At 36.1% G+C, this 18,894-nt stretch overlaps 1 protein-coding gene across 5 annotated transcripts in view; it reads left to right on the forward strand.

Annotated features, from left to right (window-relative positions):
- Positions 1-16,049, forward strand: part of ANKIB1 (ankyrin repeat and IBR domain containing 1) — an 84,562-nt gene extending 68,513 nt beyond the window's left edge. For 2 of the 5 annotated variants that reach the window (XM_027684823.1, XM_027684824.1), the window contains exons 10-20: positions 1,433-1,521; positions 2,513-2,643; positions 4,785-4,919; positions 5,461-5,547; positions 5,636-5,702; positions 6,059-6,204; positions 6,802-6,980; positions 7,523-7,574; positions 10,796-10,907; positions 12,390-12,523; positions 12,874-16,049. In XM_027684823.1, coding sequence (XP_027540624.1) covers positions 1,433-1,521; positions 2,513-2,643; positions 4,785-4,919; positions 5,461-5,547; positions 5,636-5,702; positions 6,059-6,204; positions 6,802-6,980; positions 7,523-7,574; positions 10,796-10,907; positions 12,390-12,523; positions 12,874-13,626 — 1,885 coding nt within the window. In that variant the 3' untranslated portion in view covers positions 13,627-16,049. The remainder of the gene's footprint in view (positions 1-1,432; positions 1,522-2,512; positions 2,644-4,784; positions 4,920-5,460; positions 5,548-5,635; positions 5,703-6,058; positions 6,205-6,801; positions 6,981-7,522; positions 7,575-10,795; positions 10,908-12,389; positions 12,524-12,873) is intronic. The other 3 variants (XM_027684825.1, XM_027684827.1, XM_027684826.1) reach the window with 3 other exon arrangements.
- Positions 16,050-18,894: the final 2,845 nt, after the last annotated feature.

Genomic DNA, 18,894 nt, shown 5'->3' on the forward strand with positions numbered 1-18,894 from the left:
ATAGATATAGATATAGATATAGATATAGATATAGATATAGATATAGATATAGATATAGATATAGATATAGATATAGATATAGATATAGATATAGATATAGATATAGATATAGATATGGCTGCACTTCATTAAAAATCCATGAATTTAAAAACGTCAAAGACACAACTCCCTCCCCTGCCCCCCCCATAAAAGATTGACTAATCAGCTTTTAACTAAAAACTGAGCTTGTCAAAGTTAAATCTTTGCTAGTTTCAGTCTTTTCTGGTAACGAATTCTATGAGAGGGTCTTGGCTTTCTTGAAGTCAATGATCTAAGTGTACTGCTGTCCCACAGAAAGGTGTCAGCTTTCAACCAGGGCTGAGATGGCCTTGTTATAGACCACTTACCCATTCCAGTACAGTCTTTCCCAGCTAAGATCTTAAGTCCAAACCAGAGATCCTTGTGTGCTGAATTTAAGCTTTTTTGTTAGCAGACTAGCTAGCGGGGGGAAAAGTTCAAAACTGTTGCCATAGCCTTTTTCTTTGTCCCTGCATTTTTGCTTAAGATGTGAACAAGAGCAATCAGAAGAGTATTGATGTAGCTTCTGACTCTGCACTGCAGAGAGCAGTTCACCATTGGATCTGCAGAAAACTTGCGTATGCTCTGATGGAGCTGGTGCCCATCTGAAATTGTTTTGTTTGATGTGGCAGATGTCTTAGGCTATTTGCTGCCATTCCAGTAAAAAAAGGAGTAATTATAAATCCGGAGTGCATATTGGCACATCTACACTGAAGCACCAGCTGGAAGCCATATATCTGCCACTAGATCACTGTAGTGATGGCCATCCTTAAAGCTCGTATTAACTTCAGGAGAAGTTCAAGAGACTCAGTACTCCAGTTCGTCCATGTAAATAAGTTAAAGCCCCCATTTAAGAGTCTCTGATGGAAAGAGTAAAAATCCATAAATACTTAATGCCGGTTTGATCTTGTTCTAGACAAAAAGCTTGAATCTAGTTAAGGGTTAGTTATTACAACTGAACAGATGCAAGTAATTCTACATGAAATGCATTTCAGCTATAGGAAACTACTTACTTTTGGATAAACTCTGTATTCTGGTTTATCTTTGTCCCAGAAACTATACTAGCACTTTTGTGGCACTAAAATAGTACCCAGGTATAAAACTACAAGCCAGCTGATTTATTTCAGATTGTAATTTTAAGAAGTTTCTTTCCTGTCTCATTTAAATTCTTTATTAATAATGGTCATCTATGCTTGTGAGCAAGTAGTCTAAGAGTATTTTAAAATAATGTTATTTGGATGGCTTTTATCTTCCTGACTCAATTAAAGTTTAAGCACGTCTTGGTAAGTTTCCTTTTTTTTTAGCTTGAATCAATTTTAACTTTAATTCTCAGTCTCTTAGTTATAAGTAATGGTGTATAAACCTTCGTCTTCAGGGAATGTCTTGGTGAAGCACATGAACCCTGTGACTGCCAAACCTGGAAGGACTGGCTACAGAAAATATCTGAAATGAAACCGGAAGAACGTAAGAGCCATGTGGGGCTGGGGGGGAGGTGAAGCAGGTGTTTTGCCACTGTTTTGATCTTTTGGGTTTAGAGGGATTTTTTTTAATTGCATTAAGTAAAAACTCATACTGACTGAAAAATAGGACAAAAGGGGAAGAAAATGAGGGGCTGCTTCACACTTTAACTGCGGCACTGTGGCAGTAAAATGTAAAACATTTCTCCCCATAAATACACGTGTGGTTCCTTTTCCTTCCTTTTAAAGCTTTGTTTCTTTAATTAGTTGATTTATTCCTGAATATTAGTTTATTTATCCTGTTCCATTTTAATTCTTTTAGCCCAATCTACTCTTCTGTTTGAGTAGTGTTCCATGCAGTTTTTTGTGTGCTATAAAACTAATTCAAGCCAACAGGTGATAATAATAGTAAGGTTGAGGGTGATCTGCAAGGGAATTGTAGGAAATGGCTTAATGATAAATAACATTTACTAAAAACACTAATAAATGTTGGTTTTACACAGGAGAGACTGATCATTTTCTTGGTCAACATTAACAAAAAAATTAAAGATTAACAGTAATTTGAATACATAACTTACCTTGATTACCACAGCCTTTCCATAGTGTTAGAAATATTTTGGAAATTTCATAAAGAGGCAAAATACACCCTACTTTGTCAAACTATGCCTGTTTTTCTTGTATATATATATTTTCTCTTTTATCTATTATAAATTAAATGTCATATATACTGTATATAAATTTGTATAGAAATAGATGTGTGGAAATCTAAAGAAATAAGTGTAGGAATATTATATTTAATATGTATAAATTAGAAAATGTAATAATAAAAATGTATTTATATATGTGAGAAATATATATAGTGAAGAACTTCAATATTTTGTCAAAGAAACAGATAAAAGTGCATCTTTTCTCACCTGATTTTCACAAAAGATTACACAAGTACAATTTCGACCTCTCTGTTTTTGCATGCTCCATATCCTCCTGTCACCCCCCAAAAGTTGTGGGAGTGAGTGAGGCCTATGAAGATGCTGCCAACTGCCTGTGGTTATTGACGAACTCCAAACCGTGCGCCAACTGCAAATCTCCAATTCAGAAAAATGAGGGCTGCAACCACATGCAGTGTGCAAAGGTAAGAAAGACCCATCATACAATCTGTTGTGGAACCGTCATTCAGGTTTGTATGTCCTGTACACATTTTAGGAGCACAGAGGTCCAAAACCTCTGAAGTGTCATGCCTGAGATCTAATGGAACCTGTTGCAAGAATTAGATAATTAGCAAATGTTTAATATTTAGTGAAATCTGTTTGGCTGGCAGGTGAACATTGCAATGACTGAAATTTCATAAACACCTAAGAATTAAGGGCAATACAGTATGAAACTTAGATGGTTAAATCATCATTAATAATGTAGAAGAGAGAACAGTTTTAGTTTGCAGAAGATGTTAGCATTTTAAGGAAGGGTAAGCTCTAATGAAGGTTTTGCCTTACTGTATTTTTCTTCTGCATTATTTCTCTAACATAGCAACAAAGCAGAGAAGTTTAGGTGGAAAACTGTAAACAGGAATTAATCAGCAGGAATGAAAAGACAACCAGAAGTAATTCCAAGGGAAATGTATTGGTGACAACAGCTAGAAAATTAGTCATGAGTTTGCTACCAAAATAGAAAAAAATATTTTTGCTGTGAGTTCAGTATCATTTGAGAAGGCTTTTTTTTCTCAAAATAGCTAAAAACGGCACTTTTAGAATACTGTTTCTTTATATCAGATCTTACATAACTACAACTACTACCTCTTGGAGGACCATTATTAAAAATAAGAAAGGACCACACACTTGACATAGTTGGCCTACAATGAAAAGCTAACAGATTTAGAAAGTAATTCTTTTATTTTTCTGAAATGCAGGTCTCTCTGCATTGCTATACATATCCCATTTCCTTTATATTATCACATATTCTCTCTCTTCCTGTGATATGAATTGAAGATTGGGAGTTTTTTTGATGTCATTGACAGCAGAGAACAAATTCTGCTCCACTTTGGTTTATGCCAAGTTTCCTGGTTTGGTTTTTTGGGTTTTTTTTCTTTCAATGATTTTTAAAAAAGCTCATAAATTCCATAGTGCTTAAAACTGTATGTTTTTTGCAGCTGTTGCCACTGAGCTCATCTCAGTTAAGCAAAGTATGGCTTCAGGCTGGAGATGACTTTGGCCAGTAAACACTGCTAAATATAGATAATTTAATTCTGTACCATTCTGAGGCACTGGCTGACAACCACAGTTGTCTTTTTGTCTTTGATGCTATACCTTATAAACTGCTTAAAGTGTCCTTAAAACAGTCGGATTCCTTTTGTCATCGAGAAATCTCTTCAAACAGCAGCTGCCTCCCCTCAGCCTAGTGAGGAAGGAGAGGAAGGGTGTCCTCAAGCCCATTGCAGGGCTCAGACGTGAGGTATAGTGGTCACCACACTTGTTGCTTCCTCTGCTGAAGTAACGATCCGTGATAGAGCTTCTGCTTTTGCTGCAGGGAGATCTGCTCGCACCTACTTCATGATGGGCTACAGCTGCCTCTTAGCAGGTGGCATGTACCTTGGTGTAGAGGAGGATGCTCCTTACTCATATAATCATTTTTCTGTACTTAAGCAGACATCTTCTTACTGTTTTATGAGCCCAGTTTCTCACAAGGCAAGGCTTAGGCAGTCCTGCTCTCTCATGACCCTACATGTTTTTTAACTGGCTACTTTGAACCAGATTTGAAGGAACCAGGAAGGGGTTCATAGATAATAAATTGCTGCAAGTTTCTTGAAACTTGGTAGCTGTATGGTGCAGAGTCTTCATTTGTACTGCCACCAAGAGAGAGGCTGAAATACCTACGCAGCAGTTACCTGCTCAGCAGTTACCTGTTCTGCTTGGCTCAGACCGTGGCCAGGCAGCAGGTGGGACATGAACAGTTTCTGTGTTGTTTAAAAAAATGGGCCTTTTTTTTTTTTTGTTACAGTAACAAAACCCCAGGCCTGATCAGCTGTATTTGATTTATTTCATCCACTTAAAACTTAACATGTAGATCCAATACAAGCCTGTGATCCGAGGAACAAAAATGATGACTTATATGGTTTGATAAATGGATCTCCTTAGTTGGTAAAATAAGGAAGGAGACTCCCCAAAAATTTTTTACTACTCAGAATGATGTTAATTCAGTTGCTCGTGGAGGAATAACGATGCCTAACTGCAAATCAAAAATGTTTCAACTTCTTTTTCTTCTTTTTTTTTCTTTCTGAAGTGCAAATATGACTTTTGCTGGATATGCTTAGAAGAATGGAAGAAGCACAGCTCTTCCACTGGAGGCTACTACAGATGCACACGCTATGAGGTTATTCAGCACGTAGAGGAGCAGTCCAAGGAGATGACTGTAGAGGTAACAAATGAATATGTGTTTTTGAAAAATACCACTAAGGCTGCAATTCTCCATTTATGATAAGTTTAATCAAAATTCTTTCAAAACCAACTCCCAAATGGAAAAATGCAACCTTAAATATATCAAAGAGACAGAAAGAAAGCACTACTTATTTGTGGATAGAAACATAAGATTTTTGACTTTGGTAATAATCACTGGTGACTTGGCTCAAGACATTTTACTTCTCTGTGCCATGGTTTCCTTTTGTGAAATGGGCATGCTGATCCTGTAATTAACTGCTGTGCACTGCAGAAGACTTGCCTTAATTTTGGCATTTGGAAAGCCGCTTTGAATAGCAGGCACTCACCGTGTATCAATTCTTTGGCTACAGTATTTGCAGACTTGTGAATTTCACAAATTACTTTCGTCTCTTTACTTACGTGGCGCAATCAGCATTGCATACAATAGTTTATGTAGAAAAGAAAAAGTCGGTTATTTAATTATATCTAATGGTGATTCTGTATTAATTCATAAGATTTATTTTGGTTTATTTTGTTTCCAGGCTGAAAAGAAGCATAGAAGATTTCAAGAGCTTGATAGATTTATGCACTATTATACAAGATTTAAGAACCATGAACTTAGCTACCAGGTGTGGGTCAAGCCATTTTTATTGATTTTTGTTTTTATTAATCCAAAAATAATTATCTTATTGTGTTTTATTTATTTTATTTTTATAGTTAGAACAGCGCCTTCTAAAAACAGCCAAAGAAAAGATGGAGCAGTTGAGTAGAGCTCTCAGTGGAAGTAAGTATTTGCTGTGATCTATGAATTTGATTTGAAATCACATGTGATTGGCTAAACCTTTCTTTTTTGCATAGAGCTCACATTGGTCTGCTGTGTGATGTGATCCCTTCAGTACTAGAATTCGTAAGCATTGGATGAAAGCTAAATGTACAGTAAATCTTACCTATTCCAAAGACTCAAGGAGATAGTAGCATTAATAAGAAATTATTGTTCTGTGCTTACCTCTTTTAGTAAGAACACTGTGCAGCCACCAAGAACCTGCTGCTGTTTACTTGCAAAATATTTAACTGATATGCACAAAAGTAATGCTGACATCAGCAGGAAAATATTTTCACAATGGTTGTTTCATATTGCAGCTGAGGGAGGCTGTCCTGATACCACATTCATTGAAGATGCAGTGCAAGAGCTTCTAAAAACTCGCCGCATTCTTAAGTGTTCTTATCCATATGGATTCTTCTTGGAGCCTAAAAGCACAAAGAAAGAAATATTTGAACTTATGCAGGTAATACATGGATATATTTTGCTTTTCTAATGGCACTTTATTTTTTTATATTAGTTTTCAGTGTCTTTTTGCCATTTTTGTAGTATAAAACTGATATACCTGTTTTGTATTTGTAACCAAGTTTGGAAAAGTAGCACATTTTTTTTTACAACACTTGCTGCAAAAGGAGGGGGATAAAGACAGATAGAAGGAGAAAGAAAAAAAATTTCCTGTTAATCTGTGAGGGTAACATTTTAGCTTCAGTCTTTGTCTCCTTCTCTAGCTCCTCTATCCTGTCTTTCCCTACTGATGTATCTTTACATCTGGGTGAAGGCAAAAGTGGGGGACTACATGGGACTGCTGCCTCCTTTCCTTTCCCTTAGGTCCCTTGAAGATGTTCAATATGTCTGAGTGCAGGGAAATCCTGCTCCAAGGTGTAGGACAGCATGTATGTCAGTAACAGAGGAGGCTAGAGGGCAGACATTTCAGGGTATTTTGGTATTTCAAAAGGTATTTTCAGGAAAATGGATATCACTCTTCAGTATATATGGCAAAGAGCTCTGCCTCAGTCACGTTTTACTGTAAAACTGTTTTATTCTGTATTATTAACTATTGCAGACAGACCTAGAAATGGTCACTGAAGACCTTGCACAGAAAGTGAACAGGCCTTACCTTCGGACGCCTCGCCATAAAATCATCCGCGCAGCTTGTCTTGTGCAGCAGAAGCGGCAAGAATTCCTGGCCTCTGTGGCCCGTGGTGTTGCTCCTGCGGACTCTCCAGAAGCACCCAGGCGCAGGTAATCCTCGCAAAACACTGCACAAGTCAAAAAAAGTTCATTTGATAGCTGCCAAAGTGGGTGAATCCACTGTTGTTTTTTGACTATGAGATAGATGCTAAGTGCAGTGGTTGTAAATGATTGTGAAGGTGATATTTCTTGGACATTCAATCCTTATGGGGATTACAGCCTTTGGGGAAAAATGTATTTGAGGATCACTGCTCTGCTGTTGCAATCTAAATTGCTTCCTCATTTGTGATATGTTAATGATTAGATTAGGCTTCCATTTAACTTTTTTTAATCAAGATTCCCACTAAGTGCCTGGTACACTTCAAAAATCTCTTAAGCATTTGCTAAAAATATCAGGTACTTCTGTCATAGTCAAAAATTTATTTGTAGGGCTTTCTAGATTAATTTTGAGGCAAGAATTAAAGGAGAAAACTTGTTAAGTTTAGAGAGTTACAATTGCACTAGTTTTTAAATTTCAATAGGTTTTGAAGCTCTGGAGGTTGTTCATATTTGTTCTACTTCTAAACTCGATGGTATATCTTTCCATTTTATAGCTTTGCTGGTGGAACATGGGATTGGGAATATTTAGGATTTGCATCCCCTGAGGTAAACTATTTCCTTTTAATTTTTTTAACTTAGTTCTGCATATTCTAGAAACACAGGTACGATCGCAATCTGCATGAAGAGCTTCTTTATTTTGAGTCAAAGCATTTCAAGTTGGTTAAGCTTTCATTTCATTTATTTCACAATAGAAGGAAATATATTCATAGCTAATTGTGCAATGACTCTAAGCAATGCCTCTATGTGATATAGTTATTTAATGGGACATTAGAGAAGCTATTTTGCGTTCATCATTTTCCAAGTACATAACCAGTTTTATAACTGAATATAAACTGGTGTCTGTGTGCTGCAGAACCTTAATGTAATAAATATATGAAATTGTTTAGATTACTTTTGAATGCAACATTAGTCCAGCAGAATTTGACAAAAAGCCTAAGAAATTTCCATCCTTCTGTCACAATCCAAGAAAAACATGCAATCATACACCTAAATATTGTTAACTATTTCAAATGTTTATTTTTATTGTTATGTATTGAAGCAGGATGGAAATTGCATACTCAAATGACATTAACTTTTGCTACTAAACTAAGAATAAAAATTATAATTTTTAAATGAATGTTCTATGATCTGTGTATGGGAAAGAGTAAGTAGTTTTTGAGACTCTGCCCTAAAATATGAGAAGTTTCCTATAAAGCTTTCCTTTAGCATCTTAATTTTTATTAGATGTTTTGAGAACATTAGATTAAAGCATTCAGTCAGGAAGGAAACTTCATTTCAATATTTCCTTGGTGCTGTTTTCTTTCTATCTAGTCATTTTTAAGCATCCTAGAAAACTCCATGTACTTTTTCTATATATTTCCTTTACTATTGTTGCTGGTGAGCATCACGCTGGTGAGAAAATGGCTCGCTTCTCTACAAAAGATCAGCTTGCTTCTCCTGTCCAGTTCCTTTAGTTCTTTCTTTTGAAATAATGCCACATTTGATAATGTCAAACTCATTATGATGTTACTGTATCATCAATGGAACTGGTTATGAGAAAAAGCTGGTAAGAAATGTGTTGATAAGCTGTTCAGCAGTAGGTGCCATTGCAGCCGTGCTTAGATCATTGCTTATGAGTTTTTATGATTTGGCTAAATGTGGCACTGTGTAATGCAAGTTGGTTTCTTTGCTATGTAGCTATCATGAATACTTGCAACCACCTATGCTGAAGGAATTTTGTAGAAATAGTAATGATTATCTTTGTTTATTTTAGTTCATTTCACTACAAAGTGTTTTACATAGCGCTGTACTTTTACTGACAAGCAGTAGAATGACTGTGTATAGCAGATTATTACAGAAAACAAAATCTTACTGATTTTAGCCAGGAATGCTGATTGTTGTAGAACACTGTGTGAAACCAAGATATTCTTACCCAACACAATTAAAACTCCTTTTGCTTACATGTAGAAAATTGTTCCTTGTAATTAGAAATAAACTTTCATACGTAGTAATTAAGATCTCTTTCTAAAGGTTAATAAGCAACCAAAAGTTAAATGGCTCTTGGTTAAATCTATTATTTTATTGCAAATAAATGACAGATAAGATCTGCTATGATTAATAAATCTTAGTGTTCAGTAATCGCTTCCCATTATTACTTTCCTGATTCATAATGTTATAATTATATATTTTTAAAATAATTCAGTTATATTGTTCTATATCAGGGTTTGATTTTGTGTTATTTGGGGCACTACCTTCCATTTAGAAAAGCTCTGAACTCACTAAGAGCTGGAAGAATATTTTAGAGAAGAATCACTTCCTTTTTACCCTGTTTTTTTATGGTGTTCCACAGACTAACAAGCATATACTACTAACCACAGTTGAAGACAGTATTGGGCTAAATGGACCTTTTGTCCAGCTCAGTAATGCTGTTTTTATGTTCTTACCGTTTTCATGGATCTTGTTACATAGATAAAAATCTGCCCATGCTGATGATTTTGTGACTATTCCTTTTGGCTTGCATATGTCACGATGAATAAGAACTTGGTCTGAGACAGTTCATGGAAAGAAAACATACTCCCATAATATCATCTACACATTGTGTAAGAGAAATGATACTTCTGGATTTAAGTTTTAGGTACTTTATATATTGAGGTATTCTATGATGAAGAGTTAATGTAAGAAAGGAAAAGTAATGGTACTGGTATCTTTCCCAGTTCATTTGGCCAAATGAAGCCTTTGGGTTACAGATTTCCAAACTTGGGACTCAGGAAAATAAAGAGCAGTATTCTTTTCTGAAGAGAAGCTCTAGTACTGTGTGTATATTTTTATTGCCTTGTGTAAATTAATAACTGCAATTAACAAAAAACCTGCAATTAACAAAAGGTTTGGTGTCAGCTGTACAAACCAAAAGCATATCTGGAAATTTGCCCTCAAGCAATATAAAATAAGTTTCTTAGTATTAGGAAAGGTATGGAAATCAAACATTTATTTTCAAGTATTAAGATAATTAACCCTTGGGATGTTAGCTTGATGTGGTCAAGTGTGAGTCTTTTCCATAAATGTTATATAAACTGGTTTTGGTAAATACACATAATATGAGAAAATACAGGCTGTAGGAGTTAATACCCATGGGGTATGGCTCGTTAACAGCTTAGGTTAGGCAAAAATAGAGGAGATTTGTAATTCATGGAATAAAAACCTATCAAAGACAGCTCAGTAGAAGAGTATCCAACTGTGGCTCAAGAAGTTCCTGAGCCATAGTGTCCTGGAGGCTGGGAAAAGTATATCAAGTCCTGATGTATGTCTGCCAGCTTTCTGTCGTCTATCAAAAGTTATTTTCTACTGGGAGTTGCTGGCAACAGAGATTCTGAGATAACAATTGGTCTGATTCACATTAATTGTTTTTATGTTCCAAAATCACTAGGTATACATTTATTAAAAAGTGTGTCAGTGTGTGTGTATATAAAGTTTGGCATCAAAGCTTGTAGACAAAAAATGTGTACTTAATGGAATTCTTAAAAAGGGAGATTGCAAGTATTAAAATGTTGGTAGTACATCAAGTATTTTTCTTTGCAAATTCATTATTTTATAGATAGGATTACCTTGGAATTATTTTTGTTGTTTATGTTAAGCCTTGCATGATACAACTTGCAATTCATTTTTCTGGAAGCAGGTGATTTTATAATAAACTTATAAAATCACACATTTTTTATAAAAATGTGGTGCTTGTAACTCACAAAAATAGTACTGCATGCTGCCCTGTGTTTTGTAACCTTTGGTTTATGCAGGAATATGCTGAATTTCAGTATCGGAGGAGGCACAGACAGCGTCGACGTGGAGACATGCATAGTCTGCTCAGTAATACTCCGGACCCTGACGACCCCAGTGAGAGTACATTAGGTACGAACCTGCCTGGGGCTGGGTTTTTTCTCTTCCTGACTCAGAAATTGCTAGAAGTGACCACAATATTTGTTCTTCTGTGGATATGATTTAAAGAAGTTTCTAATACATTGCTGTATACAACGTAAAGGCTTGTCTCTGTTAGAAGTGTTGTTGACTTCATTGTGGCTGCTCCTCTTCTTAAAGAGAAATGCATTGATCTTCCCACTAACAACTCCTCAGCTGTTTAGCGCAGGTTTGCTTTCCTGAAGAAATTTTGAAGGGCACTCTTATATAGACGAGCTCTTTTACACCAATTAAAGGACCAGTTGTGTATAGAGTGTAGAAGAAGGTTCCCCTGCTACAGGCCTGTGGAAGGTTGTCTTAAGGCTGTGTTTCAAAATCCCGCTCAGAGGCTGTGTTGGCAAAGGTAGACAGGAAAGAAGTTGGCCTGGGCTGTGACTTCCAGCATTCTACTCTTCTGAGCAGTGCTACAGCTGCTAGCACAGTCCCTTAAGGTCACTGTAATTCGGCTGGGATGTCTCAGTTCCACCAGGACCTTGGCAAAGGTAAAAAATAGCTTGAATCCAAATCATACTGTGACACTGTTTCTGCAGTGTTGCCAGTTTGTGTGCTCTAAGCCATGCTGCACAAACTCTCATTGTTGTGTCTCATGAACTAAAGTCCTATACTTAGCTTGTTCTTTAAAACCAAAAGGAGAAATCCTTTACTGAGGAGAAAGAATCAAATGCTTTGGTTCTTCCCTATTGCAAATAAAATGCAAAACCATCTTGTTAGTTTGAGGACCAGAATTTGACTGAACACTTAGATGTGGTAGTGACAACCAGTGCAATGTTAAAGCATGCAAGAGAGTATTAGGTTGTCTCAGCCTATTTCATTTTGAGTTTTGCAGTGGAAGATTCCATTTTCCAAAGTCAAAAGAGCTACATTTATTTTTATTACAGAACATTTCTTTCTGAAAACAGCATTTTACTTCTATTTTTTGTTAGTTGTTTTAAGAAAACAGCAATATCAGTAATTAAGTTTACACTAATGACTCTATTCTTAATTATGCTGCAATGTTAGGGTAAAAATTACTGTAATGTTCACATTACAGCTGAGGTTTTGTCTTTGAAAGAACAGAGAAATGGGCAAACATTTGTAATCCACCTGTAAATGCATCATGTCTGTGCCTTTGCCCCTTCTGCCAACAGGCTCATGCTCCTGATAGCATAACCCATCCTTTCAAGATGGAGAAGAAGGGCATTGAGAGTAGAAAGGTATAAATGAGCCAGGCAGTCAGTGAGAAACAGTGAGACTGGTGTTTTGCCATTGTGTAAGAGTTGGTGTGGAAGGAGTGGTTTGGGTTGTTTCATTCAGAGTGAATAAAGGAGTAAAATTACACAATTGGAATCCAAAAGGAAGAGATTCTGTAAGTAGATAATAGTGGAGAAAGTTTCCTCACTGGTTCTTCAACCATTTTTGTTTCAATTGCCCAAACAGACACTCAGGAAGGTGGCAGTAGTAGAAGACATGGCACCTCCATGGTGAGTTCAGCTTCTATGGGTATTCTGCACAGCTCTTCGCTTCATGACTATACCCCTGTCAGTCGCTCTGAAAACCAGGATTCTCTTCAGGTATCTCTCCTAATCTCTTTTCCATTCTCTCTGCTTTGCTTGCCTTCCTCTGCTCTGCTTTTCTATGTCATTTTGTCTCTCTGCAAATTTTCTTAATTCTTCAATGAGACAGGGAAAATCTAGGACAACAAATTACACATTCACACTGGTAAGAATTGCTAAACAATCACTAATGTAACAATAGTCACCTTTTTAAATTGTGTTGTCAGTCTGTCAGTAAGAATTGATTCTGATGAGTGACCAATAGGAATAATGAATGAATTTCAGATTTGAGCCCAAATTACTTTTCATCCAAAATATGTAACAAGAGGCAAGTTTTATACTGAGAGCAACTTTATGTATTTCCACAGGCTCTGAGTTCTTTGGATGAAGATGACCCAAACATCCTGCTAGCTATCCAGCTGTCATTACAAGAATCTGGCTTGGCCATAGATGAAGAAACGAGAGACTTTCTAAATAATGAGGCATCTTTAGGAGCAATAGGTACCTCTTTGCCTACAAGATTGGACTCTGCTCCCATAAGTATAGACAACCCAAGAGGCGCTTTGAGCAGCTCTGAGCTGTTAGAACTTGGTGACAGTCTGATGAGACTGGGTGCAGGCAATGATCCCTTTTCAGCTGATCGTCTTCATTCACACCCCTGCAGTGATACGAGAAGTGGATTATACTCAACATCTAGTGATGCTGATTCCAGCAGTCAAGATCCCAATACCAATGAAAATCTACTTGGAAATATTATGGCCTGGTTTCATGACATGAACCCACAGAGTATTGCTCTGATCCCCTCAACAAGTACAGAAACAGATGAGGAGTCACAGCAACCCAGTACTGAAGATGGGTCAGCAGGGCAACCAAATCTTATAGACACAGGGCTGGAGCCTCAGGAAGAGCATGCACTATTTGAGGATGCACTCAAAAACGAAGGCAGAGGAACCCAAACAGAGGAAAGCACTTCTGAAGAAAACATTATTCCAAGTGAAACAGTATCACAAATTGGTGATAATAACAGGGAGGTAACAAGCACTCTGGATGCTTCAGGAGATACTGCTAGTCAGACTTCTCAAACCTCAAGTGAATGGATTGAACATGTGCATCTGGTATGAACAAAAACTAAATCTGGAGTAAAAGAATGGCAGTGACAGATGGTACAGTATGTGGAGTAAGCATTATGGAGGCTTTGATCCACATAACTACAGCTCAGTTGTAACCACTGATGTAACAACGGATATTTAGGAGTTCTCTTGAATTGTAGTTCTTCATAATAATGTGAACCTTTCAAGGAATATCCTTCGCATTTATTTAGGTAGTAATTGCCTTTTTGCTCTCAAGAGAAAGGAATAAGTAGGTTGTATTCCACATTCCTAATACAATGCAGCATCTGTTTAGCCTTAGGTTGATGATCCTTAACTTGAAAGTACGGATTAAAGGCTTACACTGATTATTTTGGTTGGTTTTCCTAAAAAATAGTTTATTCCATTTTTTTAGAACTCATTATTTCACCAAAATAACATCTGGCAGTTCATTTGCATTTTGGTTTTTGTTTTCCATAACTTTTCCTTACTCATTTTGCATTTTTGTTAGCAGTGTGAACGGAGGTATTTAATGCTTCTCTTTAGTACTGCTCCAGGAACAAGTTTTAGGGGATATTCTTTCCCATTAAAATCAAAGATTTTTTCATGTCTATTTACAGTCCAAATGTGCCAAACTGTGAACGGTTAACTGGCGGTAGCCTAATGAAACAGTGCAGTGTTACTCTATCCAACTAATCCCACAATTCTTAGCAGTGAAAGAAACCACTGGGTAGCATTGCTTCTCTAAATTTAACTGGCATGTGTTGCCACGGTGACTGCATTTAATTAAATGTAGCCTGTATCTTAAGTTAATAAACCTAATGCTGCTGTTAAACAGTTATTTTAAATATTAAAATACAGTGAGCTAGCAACAGCTATGCTGTATTTTAAGAGACACTTTAACGGAAGTGCAATCATAGTTCTTTGTTTTCATAATTCTACAAAGCATTTTATGCACTAATAGTGCAATTACTTTTAATGATAACATTTTATAAAAATATAGGAATACAGAATTTTCATATATTAGTCCCACAATTAAACCTTCAGATAACACATTCTGCTCAACATGTTATGGTGCCTTTGCCTAACCCAACTGGATAGTTGCCACAGTTAAACAAGTAATTCAAATTCAGTGTCTGTTCTGGAGTAACTATGCTATTAATTGCAAAGACCTCCATAAAACCACCCATGGCCTTGCCTTTACAGTAAATAACTAAATGTTCAGTCAGTGTTTTTGCATAAACAAAACACTACTAGGTATTTGTTCAATTGCACAATATTCATTTGCTGTGTGATTACTGTTTAGTGTAAGAAAAAAAATTTAAAAAAAAAACAAACAACAAAAAACCTTTTCCTAGTTGTTGTACCGTGAAAAAAACAAAATATACTGGTTTTAGATTTGCTTAAAAGCATCAATCTACAGTTAGTGAAATACAATGGTACAGTATGTAATTACAACTAGAGTAAGTTGTTCAAATGGCTGTTTTAATTACATATAATCAAAACTCGTCATAACATGAGCAAATTACATACACTCCATTTTAAGTTTTGCTTAACTGTTACCGGAGATTTGTTGATATGATATAAAAGTTTATTACTACTGAGTGTGCATAGGCAAGTGTCATGATAGCAAAGTTTATGTATTGATTACTGTGAGTTCAAGTGAGTGTTTTGGTAACTAATTCATGCAAATCCAGCTTTGGAACCTTGCAGTCATAAGGTTCATATTAGTAAAAAAACAAAGTAAGAGTATTTTACCTTTACCCCATAAAAACCTTGTCCATTTTGCAAGCATCTTTAGAGAGAATGAATAGAATAGTCTCAAATAATTTTCCAACTTTTCCTCTAGCCACCCTACTCCTGACATAATATTGAGCCTTTGAAAAATACCTGTAGGTATAAAGTCCTTCAACTAAAACAGTCCTTCATGACCTGCCATCATGAATTGGTCTGAAAGTTGTTTAACTCACATAGCTTCCTTGAATTTCTGAATAGAAAGATTCTCACAAAAAGAATATGTATTGCATTGAGATGTCTTGCAAAGTTACAGTAAGATATGTAAGAGTGCTCTCTGTGAAGATAGTGAAGTTTGTGGGTTCTGGTTTTTTGTAATTTGGTTAGGTTGTGCAGTATATCCATTGTTTCCGTGTTACTCTTATGAGCATGAAATTAGCCTATTAAATTTGTATTTTCTTGGTACTTATTTTAACACCATATTCATTGACTTTACAATTCAAAAATAAAAGTTTGGCAAGACTATTTTGTAAACCTGTTAATTTTATAATGTAAAAAAATTACTCTAACCTTGAATTGTTATTTGCACTTTCATAGTCTATACTTGATACATTCCCACTTTATATACAAGTAGGATACTACGACCATGTAGATGTTTGGCCAAATGAATGCTGTTAATAATATGTAAAATTCTTTGATTAAACATTTATTACTTAAACTAATTCCGTTCTGTCTTATTACATCTTAGACTTACTGTAGCAGATCCTTGAGACTGCTGACAGACATTTTTAGGATATGTTTAATCATGTGTCACATTAGTTTGGGACCACGTAGTAAGTTGAATATTTTGATTTGTAAATATTAGGTACCATCATTAAGCTTTGAAAACAAAATCTAAACCAGACATTAATTGCTACAGCCGTATTTTGCACTTGTTCTTTGTAGAATAAAGCCTTGTCAGTACAAAAAGTGGTGCTAAAGAGGGGGTGGGGCTAATTTTTGTGGAAGATTCTGCTAATCAGCGTTACTTAAGTGCCACTTAATATCCAGTCTTCATTGTTACCAGGCAATTCCAGAGCGCCTCTGTTACATTAATAGGCACTAAACTGTTCTGCTCCTTGTTACAGTAATGCCATCAACTTCCTCCACCACTCATTCCAAGATCACAGAATGTTTTTAGTTGAAAGGGACCTTAAAGATCATCCAGTTCCAACCCCCCTGCCATGAGCAGGGACACCTTCCACTAGACCAGGTTGCTCAGAGCTCCATCCAGTCTGGCCTTGAACACTTCCAAGGATGGAGCATCCACAGCTTCTCTTAGCAACCTGTTCCAGTGCCTCACCACCCTCACAGAAGGCATCCCACTTTAATACTCACGGAGGCTGGTAAAAATGGAAGCCAAACATGGATAAGGATAGCTAGTTTCTTTACAAAATATTGTCTAGACAATCTCCTTAGAACTGGACAATGTAGTGATTATTGTCCTTATTACTCTTCCATAGATCAGCCAGATATGGAAACTTGAGAGATGTAGAGAAACCAGTGATCATGCAAGACTGAGTGTCATTTTTAGCATCTTCTCCTCTTAACTGAAGAGTAAGGCAAAAGATGTGCATCAAAAAGATCAACTGTAAATACTGCATAGAGCTGTTTGCTGTCAGTCTTTGTATGAGAGCAAAGAAATGAATGGAGCCTTGACTTTCTGCAATGACATGCTTTCATTCCACTTCAAAAACAGACAAGCACAGAATTAATACTATTCCCCAAATGCATAACAACATAAAACAATTTAAGTAGTTCATAAAAAATTACTAAAAATAGAATAATGGAGTAAAGAAAAAATGTTTTCTAACTTAACTGCAAAGCTCTTGCTTCCTCAACTCTTCATAGTCACTTAAGGTTACCTCTTACTAGTGGAATGTTAAAGTTAATTGTTAACAGGGTGGCATTATTTTTAAATTATGCAGGTCTTCATCTTTACAGAAATCCTTTCTGCATTGAAATGCAAACTTGAGAAGGTTTTTGCATAGTTTTTTTTCTTTTTAGGTCATTTAGATGAATATCCAGATAAATGGAATATAAGCAAGAAAATATTTAATATAGGTGTTCAGTACTGCTCATACATAATCTTCAGGATTCGTATTATAGTGATATTTTCATCCAAGCATAAGTGTCTTATCCACCATAAGGTACTGGAAAAATGGTGGGGGATTTTATCTTGGGGTTTTTACACTGGAGTTGTTCACTCCATTAAAATGATTTACCTTTACATAGTTTCAGGGAGTATTTATCAGTTTATGAACCCAGATGTTTTTCTCTGAGCAACAGTGAACTATGCAAATTATTCATCAGTTATATTTTGGCCACTGCACCTTCTGCTCTAATTATCAGATCAGTTTTATTTATAATAATCTATTGGAAAGATGGTCTTGTTTGAACACTAGTATTTTTTACTCTGCAAATTCTACAGTCAGTCTTGTTGTCTACATTGTTTAATCTGGCAGTCCATGTAGCCAACCTCAACATGCCTTTAGGGAGCCAAACAAACAGCAATGTCATATTAATTATCCAGCCAAGATTCACTAACGTGATTGCAAAGAATGCTAGAGTTTATACATGTTGTAGCAGAAAACTATAAGTTCTCCAATTTAAAAAGCAAAACAAACTTACTTTGAAATTAGTGGTCTTTATTTTCAGTTCAGGCGCCTGGAGTTTGAGGCCCTCTCTCTGACCGTGACTCTTTGATGGCCTAAGTAAAAACCACGTTTACCCTATTTGTACAAAGTGAGCAGGGAGCTGCCTACCCCAGAGGGAAAGTTCATTAAAAAATACTACAATGCCAATCCTAAGTTTTTGACTGTTTTTGAAATCTCAGTGTAATAAATCAGCAATGGTAAATAACTGAGGTTGGTTTGCACTTATTGTGAAATTATGTACAACTGGCAGATCTCCTTTATATATTTTTACTAATTAATTAAAAAGAAAGTCTATATGATTAACAAGTTAATTTACATGTACAATGGGAATGTGCATGTTGTGCCTTCAGGCACACATCAGTGTTGACTCACAGCCATCATACAGGCTTATAATGGAGACACGAAAACATTCGTTAACAAAAAAAATAAAGAAAATGAATTTCCATAGTCACAGTTAACAGCAGTACCTACTATTGGCACTAGTGCAAAGAGAGTTAATTCCAAAGTCACAAGTGAGGTTGCACCTAAGGCCCACATCATTGCAGCAGAATTGTATAGGCTAAAAACCAAGCCTGAAGTATTTTTAGTGGCATGCAGTTTAGCTGGAACTACTAATTCAAATCCTGTTCAAAGACTTAATATCAAAAGTGCTCCAAGTCCTCAAGAACTGTCTCAAATGAAGCAGAAACAGTAACCTATGAAGATAACCTGCTAAACAGAAAGCTGGTACTATGAGATCCCCATTTGCAAGGAGATGTAATGGTGACAAATTGCCAGTTGTTACAGGAATAAGTCCTGAGGGCCCAAACCAACAAAACATGACAAGGGCAGAAATACTAACTTTTGTTAAAAGGTGTTATTTCTTGCTGTT

Source organism: Neopelma chrysocephalum, unplaced genomic scaffold (assembly GCF_003984885.1).
Source record: "Neopelma chrysocephalum unplaced genomic scaffold, ASM398488v2 Primary Assembly neopelma1_67, whole genome shotgun sequence".
Classification (NCBI taxonomy): Eukaryota; Metazoa; Chordata; class Aves; order Passeriformes; family Pipridae; genus Neopelma; species Neopelma chrysocephalum.